Genomic DNA, 22,084 nt, shown 5'->3' on the forward strand with positions numbered 1-22,084 from the left:
GTGTGTGTATTCTGTCCTGTCTGACAGTCAGTGTGTGTGTGTGTGTATTCTGTCCTGTCTGACAGTCAGTGTGTGTGTGTGTGTGTATTCTGTCCTGTCTGACAGTCAGTGTGTGTATGCTGTCCTGTCTGACAGTCAGTGTGTGTATTCTGTCCTGTCTGACAGTCAGTGTGTGTATTCTGTCCTGTCTGACAGTCAGTGTGTGTATTCTGTCTTGTCTGACAGTCAGTGTGTGTATTCTGTCCTGTCTGACAGTCAGTGTGTGTATTATGTCCTGTCTGACAGTCAGTCTGTGTGTGTATTATGTCCTGTCTGACAGTCAGTCTGTGTGTGTATTCTGTCCTGTCTGACAGTCAGTGTGTGTGTATTCTGTCCTGTCTGACAGTCAGTCTGTGTGTGTATTCTGTCCTGTCTGACAGTCAGTCTGTGTGTGTATTCTGTCCTGTCTGACAGTCCGTGTGTGTATTCTGTCCTGTCTGACAGTCAGTGTGTGTATTCTGTCCTGTCTGACAGTCAGTGTGTGTATTCTGTCCTGTCTGACAGTCAGTGTGTGTATTCTGTCCTCTCTGACTGTCAGTGTGTGTATTCTGTCCTGTCTGACAGTCAGTATGTGTGTGTATTATGTCCTGTCTGACAGTCAGTCTGTGTGTGTATTATGTCCTGTCTGACAGTCAGTCTGTGTGTGTATTCTGTCCTGTCTGACAATCAGTGTGTGTGTATTCTGTCCTGTCTGACAGTCTGTCTGTGTGTGTATTCTGTCCTGTCTGACAGTCAGTGTGTGTATTATGTCCTGTCTGACAGTCCGTGTGTGTATTCTGTCCTGTCTGACAGTCAGTGTGTGTATTCTGTCCTGTCTGACAGTCAGTGTGTGTACTCTGTCCTGTCTGACAGTCAGTGTGTGTAATATGTCCTGTCTGACAGTCAGTCAGTGTGTGTAATATGTCCTGTCTGACAGTCAGTCTGTGTGTGTATTCTGTCCTGTCTGACTGTCAGTGTGTGTGTATTCTGTCCTGTCTGACAGTCAGTCTGTGTGTGTATTCTGTCCTGTCTGACAGTCAGTGTGTGTATTCTGTCCTGTCTGACAGTCAGTGTGTGTATTCTGTCTTGTCTGACAGTCAGTCTGTGTGTGTATTCTGTCCTGTCTGACAGTCAGTGTGTGTATTCTGTCCTGTCTGACAGTCAGTGTGTGTATTCTGTCTTGTCTGACAGTCAGTGTGTGTATTCTGTCCTGTCTGACAGTCAGTGTGTGTATTATGTCCTGTCTGACAGTCAGTCTGTGTGTGTATTATGTCCTGTCTGACAGTCAGTCAGTGTGTGTATTCTGTCCTGTCTGACAGTCAGTGTGTGTGTATTCTGTCCTGTCTGACAGTCAGTCTGTGTGTGTATTCTGTCCTGTCTGACAGTCCGTGTGTGTATTCTGTCCTGTCTGACAGTCTGTGTGTGTATTCTGTCCTGTCTGGCAGTCCGTGTGTGTATTCTGTCCTGCCTGACAGTCAGTGTGTGTATTCTGTCCTGTCTGGCAGTCCGTGTGTGTATTCTGTCCTGTCTGACAGTCCGTGTGTGTATTCTGTCCTGTCTGGCAGTCCGTGTGTGTATTCTGTCCTGTCTGGCAGTCAGTGTGTGTATTCTGTCCTGTCTGACAGTCAGTCTGTGTGTGTATTATGTCCTGTCAGACAGTCTGTGTGTATTATGTCCTGTCTGACAGTCAGTGTGTGTGTGTATTCTGTCCTGTCTGACAGTCAGTGTGTGTATTCTGTCCTGTCTGACAGTCCGTGTGTGTATTCTGTCCTGTCTGACAGTCAGTGTGTATATTCTGTCCTGTCTGACAGTCAGTGTGTGTGTTCTGTCTGTCCCCAGGTGGTGATGCAGCTAGTCAGACTACTGCCGGACGGCCACCAGATGAAGAGGGAGGTGGACATGGCTCTGGACTCAGTTAGCGAGACCATGACCCCCATGCATTACCACCTCAGAGAGATAATCATCTGTACCTACAGACAGGTAGGACCACCCCCATTACACACCATCAGACAGGTAGCACCACATACCTATAGACAGGTAGGACCATCCACTCCATAGACAGCCATACTAGACCATACACCACCATACACCCCATAGACAGCCATACTAGACCATACACCCCATAGACAACCATACAAGACCATACACCACCATACACCCCATAGACAACCATAAACCCCAAAGACAGCCATACTAGACCATACACCCCATAGACAGCCATACTAGACCATACACCCCATAGACAACCATACAAGACCATACACCACCATACACCCCGTAGACAACCATACTAGACCATAAACCTCAAAGACAGCCATACTAGACCATACACCTCATAGACAGCCATACTAGACCATACACCCCATAGACAGCCATACTAGACCATACACCACCATACACCCCATAGACAACCATACTAGACCATACACCCCATAGACAACCATACTAGACCATACACCACCATACACCTCCTAGACAGCCACCTGAGTGATTATCATCTGCACTTACAGACATGTCCAGTAGGGGGCGACACCTGCCTTTACATTACACTACCTATCAATAACACAAATAATGTCAACTCATTAAAACACTGTTTTGAAGGCTGTTTTGATCACACTGATATAAGGGAATGGTTGCCTTGGTTGTCATGTGTCACAGGTAAATTTCTAGTCTGAAAGGTGTGACCCTGAACTGGTACAACCCAATGGGAGAGACAAGACTATTTAGCTACAGTTCCACTCCTGGCCCATAGATGGCAGTAATGCTCTTGGTTTTTTTTAGCTACAGTTGTACTACTGGCCCATAGATGGCTGTAGTTCCACTCCTGGCCCATAGAGGGCGGTAATGCTCTTGTTTTATTTAGCTACAGTTCTACTACTGGCCCATAGATGACTGTAGTTCCACTCCTGGCCCATAGAGGGCGGTAAATGCTCTTGTTTTATTTAGCTACAGTTCTACTACTGGCCTGTAGATGGCTTCAGTTCCACTCCTGGCCCATAGATGGCAGTAATGCTCTTGTTTTTAGGTGACTAGTCATGTCTTGGACCCAAGCTACTCAAAAGCATCTACAAGTACTATGTTTGTTTAGTAGTTGTTGTTTAATGTTAATTCTTTGACTTTAGGGTGCAGTACTGGTTAGAAATGAATAATATGCTGTTGCTCATGGTAATAAGGGGCGGCAGGTAGCCTAGTGGTTAGAGCGTCGGACTTGTAACCGAAAGGTTGCTAGATCAAATCCCCAGTTGTTCTGCCCCTGAAAAGGGCAGTTAACCCACTGTTCCTAGGTTGTCATTGAAAATAAGAATTTGTTCTTAACTGACTTGCCTAGTTAAATAAAGGTTAAATACAAAAAATATATATACTGGTTTACATTGACTACTTGCTTTGAGCTCTTGATTGAGAAAGCATTGTGAGTAGTGTGTCTATGTGTCTACTACTACAGCTGGTTGACTCCTGAGGTGTGTGTGATGATAAATCAATTCAAATGTTATTGGTCACATATTTAGCAGATGTTATTGCGGGTGTAGTGAACTGCTTGAATAGCTCCAACAGTGCAGTAATATTTAACAATACACACACACACACACACACACACACACACACACACACACATAGTTAAGTTATTTTTTGACTAAAATACAGTAGAATACTGCCTCTATGTGACATAATTAGTGACCAAAGTTCCATTATTAAAGTGGCCAGTGTTTCCATGTCTATGTGGGGCAGCAGCCTCTAAGGTGCAGGGTTGAGTAACCGGCTGGTAGCCGGCTAGTGTGTGTGTGTAGAGAGAGGGATCCTGTAGTTGAAGTTCAACAGGGCTGCAGTGCTCTGCTCTCTCTGTTTTTGCCATTTGGAATACAGACTGTAATCAATGTGTGTCTGTCTGTACTGAGGCTGCACTCTGAGGCTGCCTGACTGCACATGGGCCAGCCGGAGGTACCCTGCCCCGTCTCCACACTATCAATGGGCCTCATTGTCCCTCCGTCTCTCTGTCTCTCTCTCTCGTTCCCCCTGCTCTCACTCTCAAGCTGTTGCTCTGTCTTCAGATTTCTCTCCTTTCTTTCTTTCTTTCTTTCTCTCTTTCTTTCTTTCTTTCTCTCTTTCTTTCTTTCTTTCTCTCTTTCTTTCTCTCTTTCTTTCTCTCTTTCTTTCTTTCTTTCTTTCTCTTTCTTTCTTTCTTTCTCTCTTTCTTTCTCTCTTTCTTTCTTTCTTTCTCTCTTTCTTTCTTTCTTTCTTTCTCTCTTTCTTTCTTTCTTTCTTTCTTTCTTTCTTTCTCTCTTTCTTTCTCTTTCTTTCTTTCTTTCTCTCTTTCTTTCTCTCTTTCTTTCTTTCTTTCTTTCTTTCTTTCTCTCTTTCTTTCTTTCTTTCTTAATTTCTTTCTTTCTTTCTCTCTTTCTTTCTTTCTCTCTTTCTCTTTCTTTCTTTCTCTTTCTTTCTTTCTTTCTCTCTTTCTTTCTTTCTCTCTTTCTTTCTTTCTCTCTTTCTTTCTTTCTCTCTTTCTTTCTTTCTCTCTTTCTTTCTCTTTCTTTCTTTCTTTCTCTCTTTCTTTCTTTCTCTCTTTCTTTCTTTCTCTCTTTCTTTCTTTCTCTCTTTCTTTCTCTTTCTTTCTTTCTCTCTTTCTTTCTTTCTCTCTTTCTTTCTTTCTCTCTTTCTTTCTTTCTCTCTTTCTTTCTTTCTCTCTTTCTTTCTTTCTCTCTTTCTTTCTTTCTCTCTTTCTTTCTTTCTCTCTTTCTTTCTTTCTCTCTTTCTTTCTTTCTCTCTCTTTCTTTCTCTCTTTCTTTCTCTCTTTCTTTCTCTCTTTCTTTCTTTCTCTCTTTCTTTCTTTCTCTCTTTCTTTCTCTCTTTCTTTCTTTCTCTCTTTCTTTCTTTCTCTCTTTCTTTCTTTCTCTCTTTCTTTCTTTCTCTCTTTCTTTCTCTTTCTTTCTTTCTTTCTCTCTTTCTTTCTTTCTCTCTTTCTTTCTTTCTCTCTTTCTTTCTTTCTCTCTTTCTTTCTTTCTCTCTTTCTTTCTTTCTCTCTTTCTTTCTCTTTCTTTCTTTCTTTCTCTCTTTCTTTCTTTCTCTCTTTCTTTCTTTCTCTCTTTCTTTCTTTCTCTCTTTCTTTCTTTCTCTCTTTCTTTCTTTCTCTTTCTTTCTTTCTTTCTTTCTCTCTTTCTCTCTTTCTTTCTTTCTCTCTTTCTCTCTTTCTTTCTTTCTCTCTTTCTTTCTTTCTTTCTCTCTTTCTTTCTCTCTTTCTTTCTCTCTTTCTTTCTCTCTTTCTTTCTTTCTCTCTTTCTTTCTTTCTCTCTTTCTTTCTCTCTTTCTTTCTTTCTCTCTTTCTTTCTTTCTCTCTTTCTGTTCACTCTTTCTGTTTTCTCTTTCTTTCTCTCTTTCTCTCTTTCTTTCTCTCTTTCTTTCTCTCTTTCTCTCTTTCTTTCTTTCTCTCTTTCTTTCTTTCTTTCTCTTTCTTTCTTTCTTTCTTTCTCTCTTTCTTTCTTTCTCTCTTTCTCTCTTTCTCTCTTTCTTTCTTTCTCTTTTTCTCTCTTTCTTTATCTTTCTTTCTCTTTCTTTCTCTCTTTCTTTCTTTCTCTTTTTCTCTCTTTCTTTCTTTCTCTCTTTCTTTCTTTCTCTCTTTCTTTCTTTCTCTCTTTCTTTCTTTCTCTCTTTCTTTCTTTCTCTCTTTCTTTCTTTCTCTTTCTTTCTCTCTTTCTTTCTTTCTCTCTTTCTTTCTTTCTCTTTCTTTCTCTCTTTCTTTCTTTCTCTCTTTCTTTCTTTCTCTCTTTCTTTCTTTCTCTCTTTCTTTCTTTCTCTTTTTCTCTCTTTCTTTCTTTCTCTCTTTCTCTCTTTCTCTTTTTCTCTCTTTCTTTCTTTCTCTTTTTCTCTCTTTCTTTATCTTTCTTTTTCTTTCTTTCTCTCTTTCTTTCTTTCTTTCTCTCTTTCTTTCTTTCTCTCTTTCTTTCTTTCTCTTTCTTTCTCTCTTTCTTTCTTTCTCTTTTTCTCTCTTTCTTTATCTTTCTTTTTCTTTCTTTCTCTCTTTCTTTCTTTCTCTCTTTCTTTCTCTCTTTCTTTCTTTCTCTCTCTCTTTCTTTCTTTCTCTCTTTCTTTCTTTCTCTCTTTCTTTCTCTCTTTCTCTCTTTCTTTCTCTTTCTCTCTCTCTTTCTTTCTCTTTCTCTCTTTCTTTCTTTCTTTCTTTCTCTCAACACAGCAGCAGTCCAACCCTGCCGCTGCTCCCCACCTTTAATAGATTCCACTCTGTGACATATTCTTCTGTAATGTTTTATTCATCGATAGTCTACAGTGTTTGCAGCTCCATTACCTGTCATAGTAATCATCTCTACATACAGTAACCTCTCATTTATAAACGTGTGGTGTCTTTCTGGAAGGGTAACTGACCAGGTAACTTTTTTCCACTTCGTGGGAGGGAATCCAAATGCTGTATATGAGTGTTGAATGAGGAGTCGGTCATCCTCCTTGTAGAATATCTCTCCTGACGTATAGTGGAGCCCTCCTGTCCAGCCTCCAGCTCCTCTCGTCTCCTGACGTGTAGTGGAGCCCTCCTGTCTGGCCTCCTGTACGGCCTCCTGTCCAGCCTCCAGCTCCTCTCGTCTCCTGACGTGTAGTGGAGCCCTCCTGTCCAGCCTCCTGTCCAGCCTCCAGCTGCTCTCGTCTCCTGACATGTAGTGGAGCCCTCCTGTCCAGCCTCCTATCCAGCCTCCAGCTCCTCTCGTCTCCTGACGTGTAGTGGAGCCCTCCTGTCCAGCCTCCAGCGCCTCTCGTCTCCTGACGTGTAGTGGAGCCCTCCTGTCCAGCCTCCTGTCCAGCCTCCAGCTCCTCTCGTCTCCTGATGTGTAGTGGAGGCCTCCTGTCCGTCCTCCTGTCCAGCCTCCAGCTGCTCTCGTCTCCTGACGTGTAGTGGAGGCCTCCTGTCCGTCCTCCTGTCCAGCCTCCAGCTGCTCTCGTCTCCTGACATATAGTGGAGCCCTCCTGTCCAGCCGGCAAGTCTAGGTGATAAACAGAGCCAGATGTGGCTGCTGGAAGGAAGCAGGTCAAGAATAATCAGACACGAGTAACACCCACCCCCTCCCCACATAGCCTCTCTCCTCTCTCCTCTGTCCGTCTTGGGCTCTTGGCTACTGGTCATGGGGGTTGGTTTGAGGCTTGGGGGGGATCTCTCCTCCTCTGTTCTCCTGTCCTCTGTCCAGAGGTCTTAATGAAGGGCCTGTAAATCCCTGCCGTAGACCAGGCATGACTGAGGCGTTCACACGTTACAGACTCTGCCTGGGATGAGAGGCTCATAACATCCTCTGGCAGGAGGGGAAAGCAAACATAACCCAGCACCTTAAAGGCAGCAGTCCCTCTCTCTGTAGATCCCTCTCTCACGCTCTCTCTCTGTAGGTCTCTCTCTCTGTAGGTCTCTCTCTCTGTAGGTCCCTCTCTCACGCTTTCTCTCTGTAGGTCCCTCTCTCACGCTTTCTCTCTGTAGGTCCCTCTCTCTGTAGGTCCCTCTCTCTGTACGTCCCTCTCTCACACTTTCTCTCTGTAGGTCCCTCTCTCACGCTTTCTCTCTGTAGGTCTCTCTCTCTGTAGGTCTCTCTCTCTGTAGGTCCCTCTCTCACGCTTTCTCTCTTTAGGTCTCTCTCTCTGTAGGTCCCTCTCTCTGTAGGTCCCTCTCTCTGTAGGTCCCTCTCTCACGCTTTCTCTCTTTAGGTCTCTCTCTCTGTAGGTCCCTCTCTCACGCTTTCTCTCTTTAGGTCTCTCTCTCTGTAGGTCCCTCTCTCTGTAGGTCCCTCTCTCACGCTTTCTCTCTTTAGGTCTCTCTCTCTTTAGGTCTCTCTCTCTGTAGGTCCCTCTCTCACGCTTTCTCTCTGTAGGTCTCTCTCTCTGTAGGTCCCTCTCTCTTTAGGTCCCTCTCTCACGCTTTCTCTCTGTAGGTCTCTCTCTCTGTAGGTCCCTCTCTCACGCTTTCTCTCTGTAGGTCTCTCTCTCTGTAGGTCCCTCTCTCACGCTTTCTCTCTGTAGGTCTCTCTCTGTAGGTCCCTCTCTCACGCTTTCTCTCTGTAGGTCCCTCTCTCACGCTTTCTCTCTGTAGGTCCCTCTCTCACTCTTTCTCTCTGTAGGTCTCTCTCTCACGCTTTCTCTCTGTAGGTCTCTCTCTCACGCTTTCTCTCTGTATGTCTCTCTCTCACTCTTTCTCTCTGTAGGTCTCTCTCTCACGCTTTCTCTCTGTAGGTCCCTCTCTCACGCTTTCTCTCTGTAGGTCTCTCTCACGCTTTCTCTCTGTTGGTCTCTCTCACTCTTTCTCTCTGTAGGTCTCTCTCTCACGCTTTCTCTCTGTAGGTCTCTCTCACTCTTTCTCTCTGTAGGTCCCTCTCTCACGCTTTCTCTCTGTAGGTCTCTCTCTCTGTAGGTCTCTCTCTCTGTAGGTCTCTCACGCTTTCTCTCTGTAGGTCTCTCTCTCACTCTTTCTCTCTGTAGGTCTCTCTCATGCTTTCTCTCTGTAGGTCTCTCTCACGCTTTCTCTCTGTAGGTCTCTCTCTCTGTAGGTCTCTCTCTCTGTAGGTCTCTCTCTCTGTAGGTCTCTCACGCTTTCTCTCTGTAGGTCTCTCTCTCACTCTTTCTCTCTGTAGGTCTCTCTCACGCTTTCTCTCTGTAGGTCTCTCTCACGCTTTCTCTCTGTCTCTCTCTCACGCTTTCTCTCTGTAGGTCCCTCTCTCACGCTTTCTCTCTGTAGGTCCCTCTCTCACGCTTTCTCTCTGTAGGTCCCTCTCTCACGCTTTCTCTCTGTAGGTCCCTCTCTCTCTGTAGGTCTCTCTCATTCTTTCTCTCTGTTGGTCTCTCTCATTCTTTCTCTCTGTTGGTCTCTCTCATTCTTTCTCTCTGTAGGTCCCTCTCTCACGCTTTCTCTCTGTAGGTCTCTCACTCTTTCTCTCTGTAGGTCTCTCTCACTCTTTCTCTCTGTAGGTCCCTCTCTCACTCTTTCGCTCTGCCTCTCGCTTTCTCTCTGTAGGTCTCTCTCTCCTCTTTCTCTCTCTCTGTAGGTCTCTCCCTCTCCTCTCTTTCTCTCTCTTTGTAGGTCTCTCTCCCTCCCTCTCCTCTCCTCTCTTTCTCTCTCTCTCATCTCTCTGTGAGCTGGAGGTTTCTTGTTTTCCATTGTGAATGTGTGTGTTTGGTACAGACAGTAGATATTTCATGTTTCATTATGTAGTGTCTGTTTGATCAGACAGAGTAGGTTCTTCATGTTTCAGTATGTAGTGTCTGTTTGATCAGACAGAGTAGGTTCTTCATGTTTCAGTATCTAGTGTCTGTTTGATCAGACAGAGTAGGTTCTTCATGTTTCAGTATGTAGTGTCTGTTTGATCAGACAGAGTAGGTTCTTCATGTTTCAGTATGTAGTGTCTGTTTGATCAGACAGAGTAGGTTCTTCATGTTTCAGTATGTAGTGTCTGTTTGATCAGACAGAGTAGGTTCTTCATGTTTCAGTATGTAGTGTCTGTTTGATCAGACAGAGTAGGTTCTTCATGTTTCAGTATGTAGTGTCTGTTTGATCAGACAGAGTAGGTTCTTCATGTTTCAGTATGTAGTGTCTGTTTGATCAGACAGAGTAGGTTCTTCATGTTTCAGTATGTAGTGTCTGTTTGATCAGACAGAGTAGGTTCTTCATGTTTCAGTATGTAGTGTCTGTTTGATCAGACAGAGTAGGTTCTTCATGTTTCAGTATGTAGTGTCTGTTTGATCAGACAGAGTAGGTTCTTCATGTTTCAGTATGTAGTGTCTGTTTGATCAGACAGAGTATGTTCTTCATGTTTCAGTATGTAGTGTCTGTTTGATCAGACAGAGTAGGTTCTTCATGTTTCAGTATGTAGTGTCTGTTTGATCAGACAGAGTAGGTTCTTCATGTTTCAGTATGTAGTGTCTGTTTGATCAGACAGAGTAGGTTCTTCATGTTTCAGTATGTAGTGTCTGTTTGATCAGACAGAGTAGGTTCTTCATGTTTCAGTATGTAGTGTCTGTTTGATCAGACAGAGTATGTTCTTCATGTTTCAGTATGTAGTGTCTGTTTGATCAGACAGAGTAGGTTCTTCATGTTTCAGTATGTAGTGTCTGTTTGATCAGACAGAGTAGGTTCTTCATGTTTCAGTATGTAGTGTCTGTTTGATCAGACAGAGTAGGTTCTTCATGTTTCAGTATGTAGTGTCTGTTTGATCAGACAGAGTAGGTTCTTCATGTTTCAGTATGTAGTGTCTGTTTGATCAGACAGAGTAGGTTCTTCATGTTTCAGTATGTAGTGTCTGTTTGATCAGACAGAGTAGGTTCTTCATGTTTCAGTATGTAGTGTCTGTTTGATCAGACAGAGTAGGTTCTTCATGTTTTAGTATGTAGTGTACTGTAGTCTGTTTGATAAGACAGAAATACTATTTCCTTTGTACTTTTAGATCTGAGAACCATGACTCCTCTTAAGTTCAATTCTGCAACACAAGAATGTACCTGTTGTCTTAAGCTACCATTTTCACCGCCCACAAACTTTAACTATTTGAACTTCTCCTCCCTCTCTTCATCTGTCTTTCTCCTCCCAGCTGCACAGCCCTCTTTCTCCCCAGCTTCCTTTCTGTCCATCTCCCTCTTTCTGTCCATCTCCCTCTTTCTGTCCATCTCCCTCTTTCTGTCCATCTCCCTCTTTCTGTCCATCTCCCTCTTTCTCTCCATCTCCCTCTTTCTCTCCATCTCCCTCTTTCTGTCCATCTCCCTCTTTCTCTCCATCTCCCTCTTTCTCTCCATCTCCCTCTTTCTGTCCATCTCCCTCTTTCTCTCCATCTCCCTCTTTCTGTCCATCTCCCTCTTTCTCTCCCCGCCTTCCTTTCTATTCCCTCCTGCTCTCTCCCACCCCCTCACTTACTATCTTGACTGTGTGTGTGTGTGTGTGTGTGTGTGTGTGTGTGTGTGTGTGTGTGTGTGTGTGTGTGTGTGTGTGTGTGTGTGTGTGTGTAAAGAAAGGCCCTCATGGTTTGGACAGCGCAATGGAAAAATATTTTGAGAATCGGGAGAATGTTGTGAGCAGGTTTTTTGAGGTTAGGTAATGGACGTCATCAGGAAGAGGAGGGAGGGAGGGATTGGGCTAGAGCCACTAAGTTGGACCAAGTTAAAGGGACCATCACAAAACTAACGGATGGACAGGAGAGAGGGAAAGAGGGGGAGAGAGACAGAGCAGGACAGGGGGAGTGATGGACAGGGAGTGAGTGAGGGACAGAGAGAGAGGGAGTGTGGGACAGGGACACGGAGAGAGGGAAGGAGCGAGAGGGAGGGATTCTGTGTTGATTCATTCTCCTCTACACATTACTCCCTGAACCTGTGTTGATTCATCCCCCACTACACCAGTAGTCTAAACATTACTCCCTGAACCTGTGTTGATTCATCCCCCACTACACCAGTAGTCTAAACATTACTCCCTGAACCTGTGTTGATTCATCCCCCACTACACCAGTAGTCTAAACATTACTCCCTGAACCTGTGTTGATTCATCCCCCACTACACCAGTAGTCTAAACATTACTCCCTGAACCTGTGTTGATTCATCCCCCACTACACCAGTAGTCTAAACATTACTCCCTGAACCTGTGTTGATTCATCCCCCACTACACCAGTAGTCTAAACATTACTCCCTGAACCTGTGTTGATTCATCCCCCACTACACCAGTAGTCTAAACATTACTCCCTGAACCTGTGTTGATTCATCCCCCACTACACCAGTAGTCTAAACATTACTCCCTGAACCTGTGTTGATTCATCCCCCACTACACCAGTAGTCTAAACATTACTCCCTGAACCTGTGTTGATTCATCCCCCACTACACCAGTAGTCTAAGACCAGTAGTCTAATGTGATCATCAGGGCACATATTAGTGTACTAAATAGAGAGTAGGTTGCAATTTGAGACACATTGTAAGCGTTATCATACTAACTTCCTGTAATTGGAAGGACCTCTAGGATTTGCAGTAGCTGTCCTATTAGGTTTCCTCCTTGACATAAGTGGGCTAATCACAATTGGTGGAGCCTCTGGTGGCCAAGGAAAACATTGGCTGTAAAGCTATGTACCTATACCCTCCTGGATGACTGCTGTAGGTAAAGCTATGTACCTATACCCTCCTGGATGACTGCTGTAGGTAAAGCTATGTACCTATACCCTCCTGGATGACTGCTGTAGGTAAAGCTATGTACCTATATGTACCTATACCCTCCTGGATGACTGCTGTAGGTCATCCAGGAGGGTATAGGTACATAGCTTTACATACAGCAGTATTCAGGCTATAGGTACATAGCTTTACCTACAGCAGTCATCCAGGAGGGTATAGGTACATAGCTTTACCTACAGCAGTCATCCAGGAGGGTATAGGTACATAGCTTTACATACAGCAGTATTCAGGCTATAGGTACATAGCTTTACCTACAGCAGTGGCTTGCTAAAGTGTTCACCCCACTTTCAATTTTTTCTATTTTATTGCCTTTCAAAACCTGGATTTTAAATGGATTTTGGGGGGATTTGTACCATTTTGATGTACACAACATGCCTACTACTTTGAAGATGCAAAATATGTTTTATTGTGAAACAAACAAGAAATAATACAAGAAAACAGACCTTGAGCGTGTATAACTATTCACCCCCCCAAAGTCAATAGCCACCTTTTGTAACTATTCACCCCCCCCAAAGTCAATAGCCACCTTTTGTAACTATCCACCCCCCCAAAGTCAATAGCCACCTTTTGTAACTATTCACCCCCCCAAAGTCAATAGCCACCTTTTGTAACTATTCACCCCCCCAAAGTCAATGGCCACCTTTTGTAACTATTCACCCCCCCAAAGTCAATAGCCACCTTTTGTAACTATTCACCCCCCCAAAGTCAATAGCCACCTTTTGTAACTATTCACCCCCCCAAAGTCAATAGCCACCTTTTGTAACTATTCACCCCCCCAAAGTCAATAGCCACCTTTTGTAACTATTCACCCCCCCAAAGTCAATAGCCACCTTTTGTAACTATTCACCCCCCCAAAGTCAATAGCCACCTTTTGTAACTATTCACCCCCCCAAAGTCAATAGCCACCTTTTGTAACTATTCACCCCCCCAAAGTCAATAGCCACCTTTTGTAACTATTCACCCCCCCAAAGTCAATAGCCACCTTTTGTAACTATTCACCCCCCCAAAGTCAATAGCCACCTTTTGTAACTATTCACCCCCCCAAAGTCAATAGCCACCTTTTGTAACTATTCACCCCCCCAAAGTCAATAGCCACCTTTTGTAACTATTCACCCCCCCAAAGTCAATAGCCACCTTTTGTAACTATTCACCCCCACAAAGTCAATAGCCACCTTTTGTAACTATTCACCCCCCCAAAGTCAATAGCCACCTTTTGTAACTATTCACCCCCCCAAAGTCAATAGCCACCTTTTGTAACTATTCACCCCCCCCAAAGTCAATAGCCACCTTTTGTAACTATTCACCCCCCCAAAGTCAATAGCCACCTTTTGTAACTATTCACCCCCCCAAAGTCAATAGCCACCTTTTGTAACTATTCACCCCCCCCAAAGTCAATAGCCACCTTTTGTAACTATTCACCCCCCCCAAAGTCAATAGCCACCTTTTGTAACTATTCACCCCCCCCAAAGTCAATAGCCACCTTTTGTAACTATTCACCCCCCCCAAAGTCAATAGCCACCTTTTGTAACTATTCACCCCCCCCAAAGTCAATAGCCACCTTTTGTAACTATTCACCCCCCCCAAAGTCAATAGCCACCTTTTGCAGCAATTACAGCTGTCTCTTGGGGTTTGTCTCTATAAGCTTGGCACATCTAGCCACTGGGATTTTTGCCCATTCTTCGAGGCAAAACTGCTCCAGCTCCTTCAAGTTGGATGGGTTCCGCTGGTGTACAGCAATCTTTAAGTCATACCACAAATTCTCAATTGGATTGAGGTCTGGGCTTTGACTAGGCCATTCCAAGACGTAAAAAATGTTTCCCCTTAAATCACTAGAGTGTTGCTTTAGCAGTATGCTTTGGGTCATTGTCCTCCTGGAAGGTGAACCTCCGTCCAAGTCTCAAATCTCTGTAAGACTGAAACAGGTTTCCCTCAAGAATTTCCCTGTAACAACATCTATCATTCCTTCAATTCTGACCAGTTTCCCAGTCCCTGTCGATGGAAAAACATCCCCACAGGATGATGCTGCCACCACCATGCTTCACTGTGGGGATGGTGTTCTCGGGGTGATGGGAGGTGTTGCGCTTGCGCTAGACATAGCATTTTCTTTTATGGCCAAAATGCTCAATTTTAGTCTCATCTGACCACAGTACCTTCTTCCATATGTTTGGGGAGTCTCCCACTTGCCTTTTGGCGAACACCAAACGTGTTTGCTTATTATTTTCTTTGAGCAATGGCTTTTTTTCCTGGCCACTCTTCTGTAAAGCCCAGCTCTGTGGAGTGTACGGCTTAAAGTGGTCCTATGGACAGATACTCCTATTGCCTATTGATTGCCATACCTCCCTTATCCTACCTCATTTGTACAACACTGTACATATATATTTTTTTCTATTGTGTTATTGACTGTATGTTTGTTTATTCCATGTGTGACTCTGTGTTGTTGTTTGTGTCGCACTGCTTTGCTTTATCTTAGCCAGGGCACAGTTGTAAATGAGAACAAGTTCTCAACTAGCCTACCTGGTTAAATAAAGGTGAAATAAATAAACATTTAGGGGCTTCGTAGCAAAGGAGATGAATACATAAGCACCCACCACTTTTCAGTGTTTTATTTTTTATAATTTTTTGAAACATATTCTTTTTTAAATTACACTTCACCAATTCAGACTATTATGCACATGTCCATTACATGAAATCCAAATAATAAAACACATTTAAATGACAGGTTGTAATGCAACACAATAGAAACACTGACAAGGGGGATGAAGTCTTTTGCAAGGTGCTGTATACCCTCCTGGATGACTGCTATACACACAGGGTCTTATACAGCCGGCGTGTTTCCCAAATGGCACACTATTCCCTTTATAAGTAGTGAACTGTGTAGGGTGCCATTTGGGACACAGGCCCCTAGATGCTGCTCAGCTTTTACCACCGAGCCATGAAAGGGCCTCCAGTTCTTAGACTACTCAGTCAGAGCAGAGGAGGGATGGGGGGGATGGGAGAGGAGAGAGAAGGGCCTCCAGTTCTTAGACTACTCAGTCAGAGCAGAGGAGGGATGGGGGGGATGGGAGAGGAGGAGAGAGAGTTGAGAGAAGTGTTGTTTTTATTCCTTATTCTCAGACTTTCACGTGCCAGTGCCAACGGTAATATTTCTAGTAGTCAGTCTAGTCCACGGAAAGCCTTTATTTGGACTAGATCGCCTGGTCCTCCGAGGGGCAGGAGTGTGAGACAGGTGCAGGAGTGTGAGACAGGTGCAGGAGTGTGAGACAGGTGCAGGAGTGTGAGACAGGTGCAGGAGTGTGAGACAAGTGCAGGAGGACCAGGTGAGCTTTGGGACGCTGTACTGTACTGCCCTAACGTCTCTCAGCTGTCTGCAGCAGTCCCTTTGCATCCCAAATGGTTCCCTATTCCCTATATAGTGCACTACTTTAGACCAGAGTCCTATTCCCTATATAGTGCACTACTTTAGACCAGAGTCCTATTCCCAATATAGTGCACTACTTTAGACCAGAGTCATATTCCCTATATAGTGCACTACTTTAGACCAGAGTCATATTCCCTATATAGTGCACTACTTTAGACCAGAGTCCTATTCCCTATATAGTGCACTACTTTAGACCAGAGTCCTATTCCCTATATAGTGCACTACTTTAGGCCAGAGTCCTATTCCCTATATAGTGCACTACTTTAGACCAGAGTCCTATTCCCTATATAGTGCACTACTTTAGACCAGAGTCCTATTCCCTATATAGTGCACTACTTTAGACCAGAGTCCTATTCCCTATATAGTGCACTACTTTAGACCAGAGTCATATTCCCTATATAGTGCACTACTTTAGACCAGAGTCCTATTCCCTATATAGTGCACTACTTTAGACCAGAGTCATATTCCCTATATAGTGCACTACTTTAGACCAGAGTCATATTCCCTATATAGTGCACTACTTTAGACCAGAGTCATATTCCCTATATAGTGCACTACTACATAGAGGACCGTGGTGTTTGATACTCAGATCATATTGAACCTGTCTACTACATAGAGGACAGTGGGGTTTGATACTCAGATCATATTGAACCTGTCTACTACATAGAGGACAGTGGGGTTTGATACTCAGATCATATTGAACCTGTCTACTACATAGAGGACAGTGGGGTTTGATACTCAGATCATATTGAACCTGTCTACTACATAGAGGACAGTGGTGTTTGATACTCAGATCATATTGAACCTGTCTACTACATAGAGGACAGTGGTGTTTGATACTCAGATCATATTGAACCTGTTTACTACATAGAGGACAGTGGGGTTTGATACTCAGATCATATTGAACCTGTCTACTGGGTAGAGGACAGTGGTGTTTGATACTCAGATCATATTGAACCTGTCTACTGGGTAGAGGACAGTGGTGTTTGATACTCAGATCATATTGAACCTGGGGTGGGGTTTGACTCTCTTATCCAGAGTCACTACAGTAGTGAGTCATTTAGCAGACTCTCTTATCCAGAGTCACTACAGTAGTGAGTCATTTTGAATGCTTAGCAGGACAGGAAAATTGTCTAAGTCACACTTTTATATAGAACATCCCTGGTCATCTCTACTGCCTCTGATCTGGAGGACTCACTAAACAGAGAACATCCCTGGTCGTCCCTACTGCCTCTGATCTGGAGGACTCACTAAACAGAGAACATCCCTGGTCATCCCTACTGCCTCTGATCTGGTGGACTCACTAAACAGAGAACATCCCTGGTCGTCCCTACTGCCTCTGATCTGGAGGACTCACTAAACAGAGAACATCCCTGGTCATCCCTACTGCCTCTGATCTGGTGGACTCACTAAACAGAGAACATCCCTGGTCATCCCTACTGCCTCTGATCTGGAGGACTCACTAAACAGAGAACATCCCTGGTCATCCCTACAGCCTCGATCTGGAGGACTCACTAAACAGAGAACATCCCTGGTCATCCCTACAGCCTCGGATCTGGAGGACTCACTAAACAGAGAACATCCCTGGTCGTCCCTACTGCCTCTGATCTGGAGGACTCACTAAACAGAGAACATCCCTGGTCGTCCCTACTGCCTCTGATCTGGAGGACTCACTAAACAGAGAACATCCCTGGTCCTCCCTACTGCCTCTGATCTGGTGGACTCACTAAACAGAGAACATCCCTGGTCCTCCCTACTGCCTCTGATCTGGAGGACTCACTAAACAGAGAACATCCCTGGTCCTCCCTACTGCCTCTGATCTGGAGGACTCACTAAACAGAGAACATCACTGGTCATCCCTACTGCCTCTGATCTGGAGGACTCACTAAACAGAGAACATCACTGGTCATCCCTACTGCCTCTGATCTGGAGGACTCACTAAACAGAGAACATCCCTGGTCATCCCTACTGCCTCTGATCTGGTGGACTCACTAAACAGAGAACATCCCTGGTTATCCCTACTGCCTCTGATCTGGTGGACTCACTAAACAGAGAACATCCCTGGTCGTCCCTACTGCCTCTGATCTGGCGGACTTACTAAACAGAGAACATCCCTGGTCGTCCCTACTGCCTCTGATCTGGCGGACTCACTAAACAGAGAACATCCCTGGTCCTCCCTACTGCCTCTGATCTGGTGGACTCACTAAACAGAGAACATCCCTGGTCCTCCCTACTGCCTCTGATCTGGTGGACTCACTAAACAGAGAACATCCCTGGTCCTCCCTACTGCCTTCGATCTGGAGGACTCACTAAACAGAGAACATCCCTGGTCCTCCATACTGCCTCTGATCTGGTGGACTCACTAAACAGAGAACATCCCTGGTCATCCCTACTGTCTCTGATCTGGAGGACTCACTAAACAGAGAACATCCCTGGTCATCCCTACTGCCTCTGATCTGGTGGACTCACTAAACAGAGAACATCCCTGGTTATCCCTACTGCCTCTGATCTGGCGGACTCACTGAACACAAATGTTTTGATTGTAAATGATGTCTGAGTGTCTAGCTCTCCGTTTAAAAAAAAAATGAAAAAAAAATTGTTGCATCTGGTTTGCTTAATATATGAAATGTGAAATGATTTATACTTTTACTTTTGATACTTAAGTATATTTTAAACCAAATATTTTTAGACATTTCATAAAGTATTATTTTGCTGGGTGACTTTCACTTTTACTTGAGTCATTTTCTATTAAGGTGTCTATACTTTTACTCCAGTATGAGAAATGAGTACTTTTCCCCCACTGCCCTTCTCTCTACATGAGGGCTAATTGTCTGCCCTTCTCTCTACATGAGGGCTAAGTGTCTGCCCTTCTCTCTACATGAGGGCTAAGTGTCTGCCCTTCTCTCTACATGAGGGCTAATTGTCTGCCCTTCTCTCTACATGAGGGCTAATTGTCTGCCCTTCTCTCTACATGAGGGCTAAGTGTCTGCCCTTCTCTCTACATGAGGGCTAATTGTCTGCCCTTCTCTCTACACAAGGGCTAATTGTCTGCCCTTCTCTCTACATGAGGGCTAATTGTCTGCCCTTCTCTCTACATGAGGGCTAATTGTCTGCCCTTCTCTCTACATGAGGGCTAATTGTCTGCCCTTCTCTCTACATGAGGGCTAATTGTCTGCCCTTCTCTCTACATGAGGGCTAAGTGTCTGCCCTTCTCTCTACATGAGGGCTAATTGTCTGCCCTTCTCTCTACATGAGGGCTAAGTGTCTGCCCTTCTCTCTACATTAGGGCTAATTGTCTGCCCTTCTCTCTACATGAGGGCTAATTGTCTGCCCTTCTCTCTACATGAGGGCTAATTGTCTGCCCTTCTCTCTACATGAGTTCTAATTGTCTGCCCTTCTCTCTACATGAGTTCTAATTGTCTGCCCTTCTCTCTACATGAGGGCTAATTGTCTGCCCTTCTCTCTACATGAATTCTAATTGTCTGCCCTTCCATGATGATCACTTTGGAAATCAATATGAACATGCATGATTCCTGGTCTGTCTGGTCTTTCCCATTTGACCTGCCTGACTGAACGACCTCTTCTGCTGCTGCTACCCCAACCCCTGCTTGGCCCTCCCCACCCCCGCCCTGCCCTCACCTCCCCACCCCGTCTTCTCCTCTGCCCTCCCCTACCCCTGCCAACTCCCCCTCTCCCTTGGCCCTCCTCTACCCCTTCCCCTCCCCTGCTCGCACCCCAACCCCCTCTTCCCCTCCCCTGCTCCCACCCCAACCCCCTCTTGCCCTCCCCTGCTCCCACCCCAACCCCCTCTTTCCCTCCCCTGTGGCCCCAGGAGGAAATGATTTGGGAATGTACCAACTAGCTGTCCTCGGCACTACACGGAGTGACACACGCACGCAAGCAAGCACATACGCTTGACCTCTCATTGCCTCTGTCTGTGTGTCTGGAGAGAGAGCAGGAATGACCACAGTGTTAGGAGCATTCTGCCTCCCACTAGCTGTGGTGGTTATGGGATCTGAAGGCGTCCTGCACTGTTCCGGGTCTATGTGGGTTTACTTAAGGGATCTGAGGGGTCCTGCACTGTTCCGGGTCTATGTGGGTTTACTTAAGGGAACTGAGGGGTCCTGCACTGTTCCGGGTCTATGTGGGTTTACTTAAGGGAACTGAAGGGTCCTGCACTGTTCCGGGTCTATGTGGGTTTACTTAAGGGAACTGAGGGGTCCTGCACTGTTCCGGGTCTATGTGGGTTTACTTAAGGGAACTGAGGGGCCCTGCACTGTTCCGGGTCTATGTGGGTTTACTTAAGGGAACTGAGGGGTCCTGCACTGTTCCGGGTCTATGTGGGTTTACTTAAGGGAACTGAGGGGTCCTGCACTGTTCCGGGTCTATGTGGGTTTACTTAAGGGATCTGAGGGGTCCTGCACTGTTCCGGGTCTATGTGGGTTTACTTAAGGGAACTGAGGGGTCCTGCACTGTTCCGGGTCCATGTGGGTTTACTTAAGGGATCTGAGGGGTCCTGCACTGTTCCGGGTCTATGTGGGTTTACTTAAGGGAACTGAGGGGTCCTGCACTGTTCCGGGTCTATGTGGGTTTACTTAAGGGAACTGAGGGGTCCTGCACTGTTCCGGGTCTATGTGGGTTTACTTAAGGGAACTGAGGGGTCCTGCACTGCTCCGGGTCTATGTGGGTTTACTTAAGGGAACTGAGGGGTCCTGCACTGTTCCGGGTCTATGTGGGTTTACTTAAGGGATCTGAGGGGTCCTGCCCTGTTCCGGGTCCATGTGGGTTTACTTCTCCCAATAAAGTCAAATCAGCAACAACATCCCGTCCTTCTCTTCTTCACTTACACCATGACCAATGTAGAACAAATACCTTTTAGGAATAGAGGTGTCTGTAGTCCCAACAGCCCAACTCTTTACATGTGGGACAAATACCTTTTAGGAATAGAGGTGTCTGTAGTCCAACAGCCCAACTCTTTACATGTGGAACAAATACCTTTTAGGAATAGAGGTGTCTGTAGTCCAACAGACCAACTCTTTACACGTGGAACAAATACCTTTTAGGAATAGAGGTGTCTGTAGTCCAACAGACCAACTCTTTACATGTGGAACAGATACCTTTTAGGAATAGAGGTGTCTGTAGTCCCAACAGTCCAACTCTTTACATGTGGAACAAATACCTTTTAGGAATAGAGGTGTCTGTAGTCCAACAGACCAACTCTTTACATGTAGAACAAATACCTTTTAGGAATAGAGGTGTCTGTAGTCCAACTCTTTCCATGTGGAACAAATACCTTTTAGGAATAGAGGTGTCTGTAGTCCCAACAGCCCAACTCTTTACATGTAGAACAGATACCTTTTAGGAATAGAGGTGTCTGTAGTCCCAACAGTCCAACTCTTTACATGTGGAACAAATACCTTTTAGGAATAGAGGTGTCTGTAGTCCAACAGACCAACTCTTTACATGTAGAACAAATACCTTTTAGGAATAGAGGTGTCTGTAGTCCAACAGCCCAACTCTTTCCATGTGGAACAAATACCTTTTAGGAATAGAGGTGTCTGTAGTCCAACTCTTTACATGTAGAACAAATACCTTTTAGGAATAGAGGTGTCTGTAGTCCAACAGACCAACTCTTTACATGTGGAACAAATACCTTTTAGGAATAGAGGTGTCTGTAGTCCAACTCTTTACATGTAGAACAAATAACTTTTAGGAATTGAGGTGTCTGTAGTCCAACAGACCAACTCTTTCCATGTGGAACAAATACCGGTACAGAGTCAATGTGGAGGCTATATACAGGGGTTACTGGTACAGAGTCAATGTGGAGGCTATATACAGGGGGTTCTGGTACAGAGTCAATGTGGAGGCTATATACAGGGGGTACCAGTACAGAGTCAGTGTGGAGGCTATATACAGGGGGTACTAGTACAGAGTCAATGTGGAGGCTATATACAGGGGGTACCGGTACAGAGTCAATGTGGAGGCTATATACAGGGGGTACTGGTACAGAGTCAATGTGGAGGCTATATACAGGGGGTACCAGTACCGAGTCAATGTGGAGGCTATATACAGGGGGTACCAGTACCGAGTCAATGTGGAGGCTATATACAGGGGGCACTGGTACAGAGTAAATGTGGAGGCTATATACAGGGGGTACCAGTACCGAGTCAATGTGGAGGCTATATACAGGGGGTACCAGTACCCAGTCAATGTGGAGGCTATATACAGGGGGCACCAGTACCGAGTCAATGTGGAGGCTATATACAGGGGGTACCAGTACCGAGTCAATGTGGAGGCTATATACAGGGGGTACCAGTACCGAGTCGATGTGGAGGCTATATACAGGGGGTACCGGTACAGAGTCAATGTGAAGGCTATATACAGGGGGTACCGGTACAGAGTCAATGTGGAGGCTATATACAGGGGGTACTGGTACAGAGTCAATGTGGAGGCTATATACAGGGTTACCGGTACAGAGTCGATGTG

At 45.1% G+C, this 22,084-nt stretch overlaps 1 protein-coding gene across 3 annotated transcripts in view; it reads left to right on the forward strand.

Moving 5' to 3' along the window:
• The window catches only part of LOC139381850 (phosphatase domain containing paladin 1a), a 149,391-nt gene that overhangs the window by 82,672 nt on the left and 44,635 nt on the right, over nt 1-22,084 (forward strand). For all 3 annotated transcript variants that reach the window (XR_011628584.1, XM_071125665.1, XM_071125664.1), the window contains exon 18: nt 1,858-1,998. Coding sequence is in view for 2 of the 3 variants with exons in the window: in XM_071125665.1 (XP_070981766.1) it covers nt 1,858-1,998 (141 nt within the window). In the remaining variant the exon portion in view is untranslated. The remainder of the gene's footprint in view (nt 1-1,857; nt 1,999-22,084) is intronic.

This window comes from Oncorhynchus clarkii, chromosome 23 (genome assembly GCF_045791955.1).
Source record: "Oncorhynchus clarkii lewisi isolate Uvic-CL-2024 chromosome 23, UVic_Ocla_1.0, whole genome shotgun sequence".
Taxonomy (NCBI): domain Eukaryota; kingdom Metazoa; phylum Chordata; class Actinopteri; order Salmoniformes; family Salmonidae; genus Oncorhynchus; species Oncorhynchus clarkii.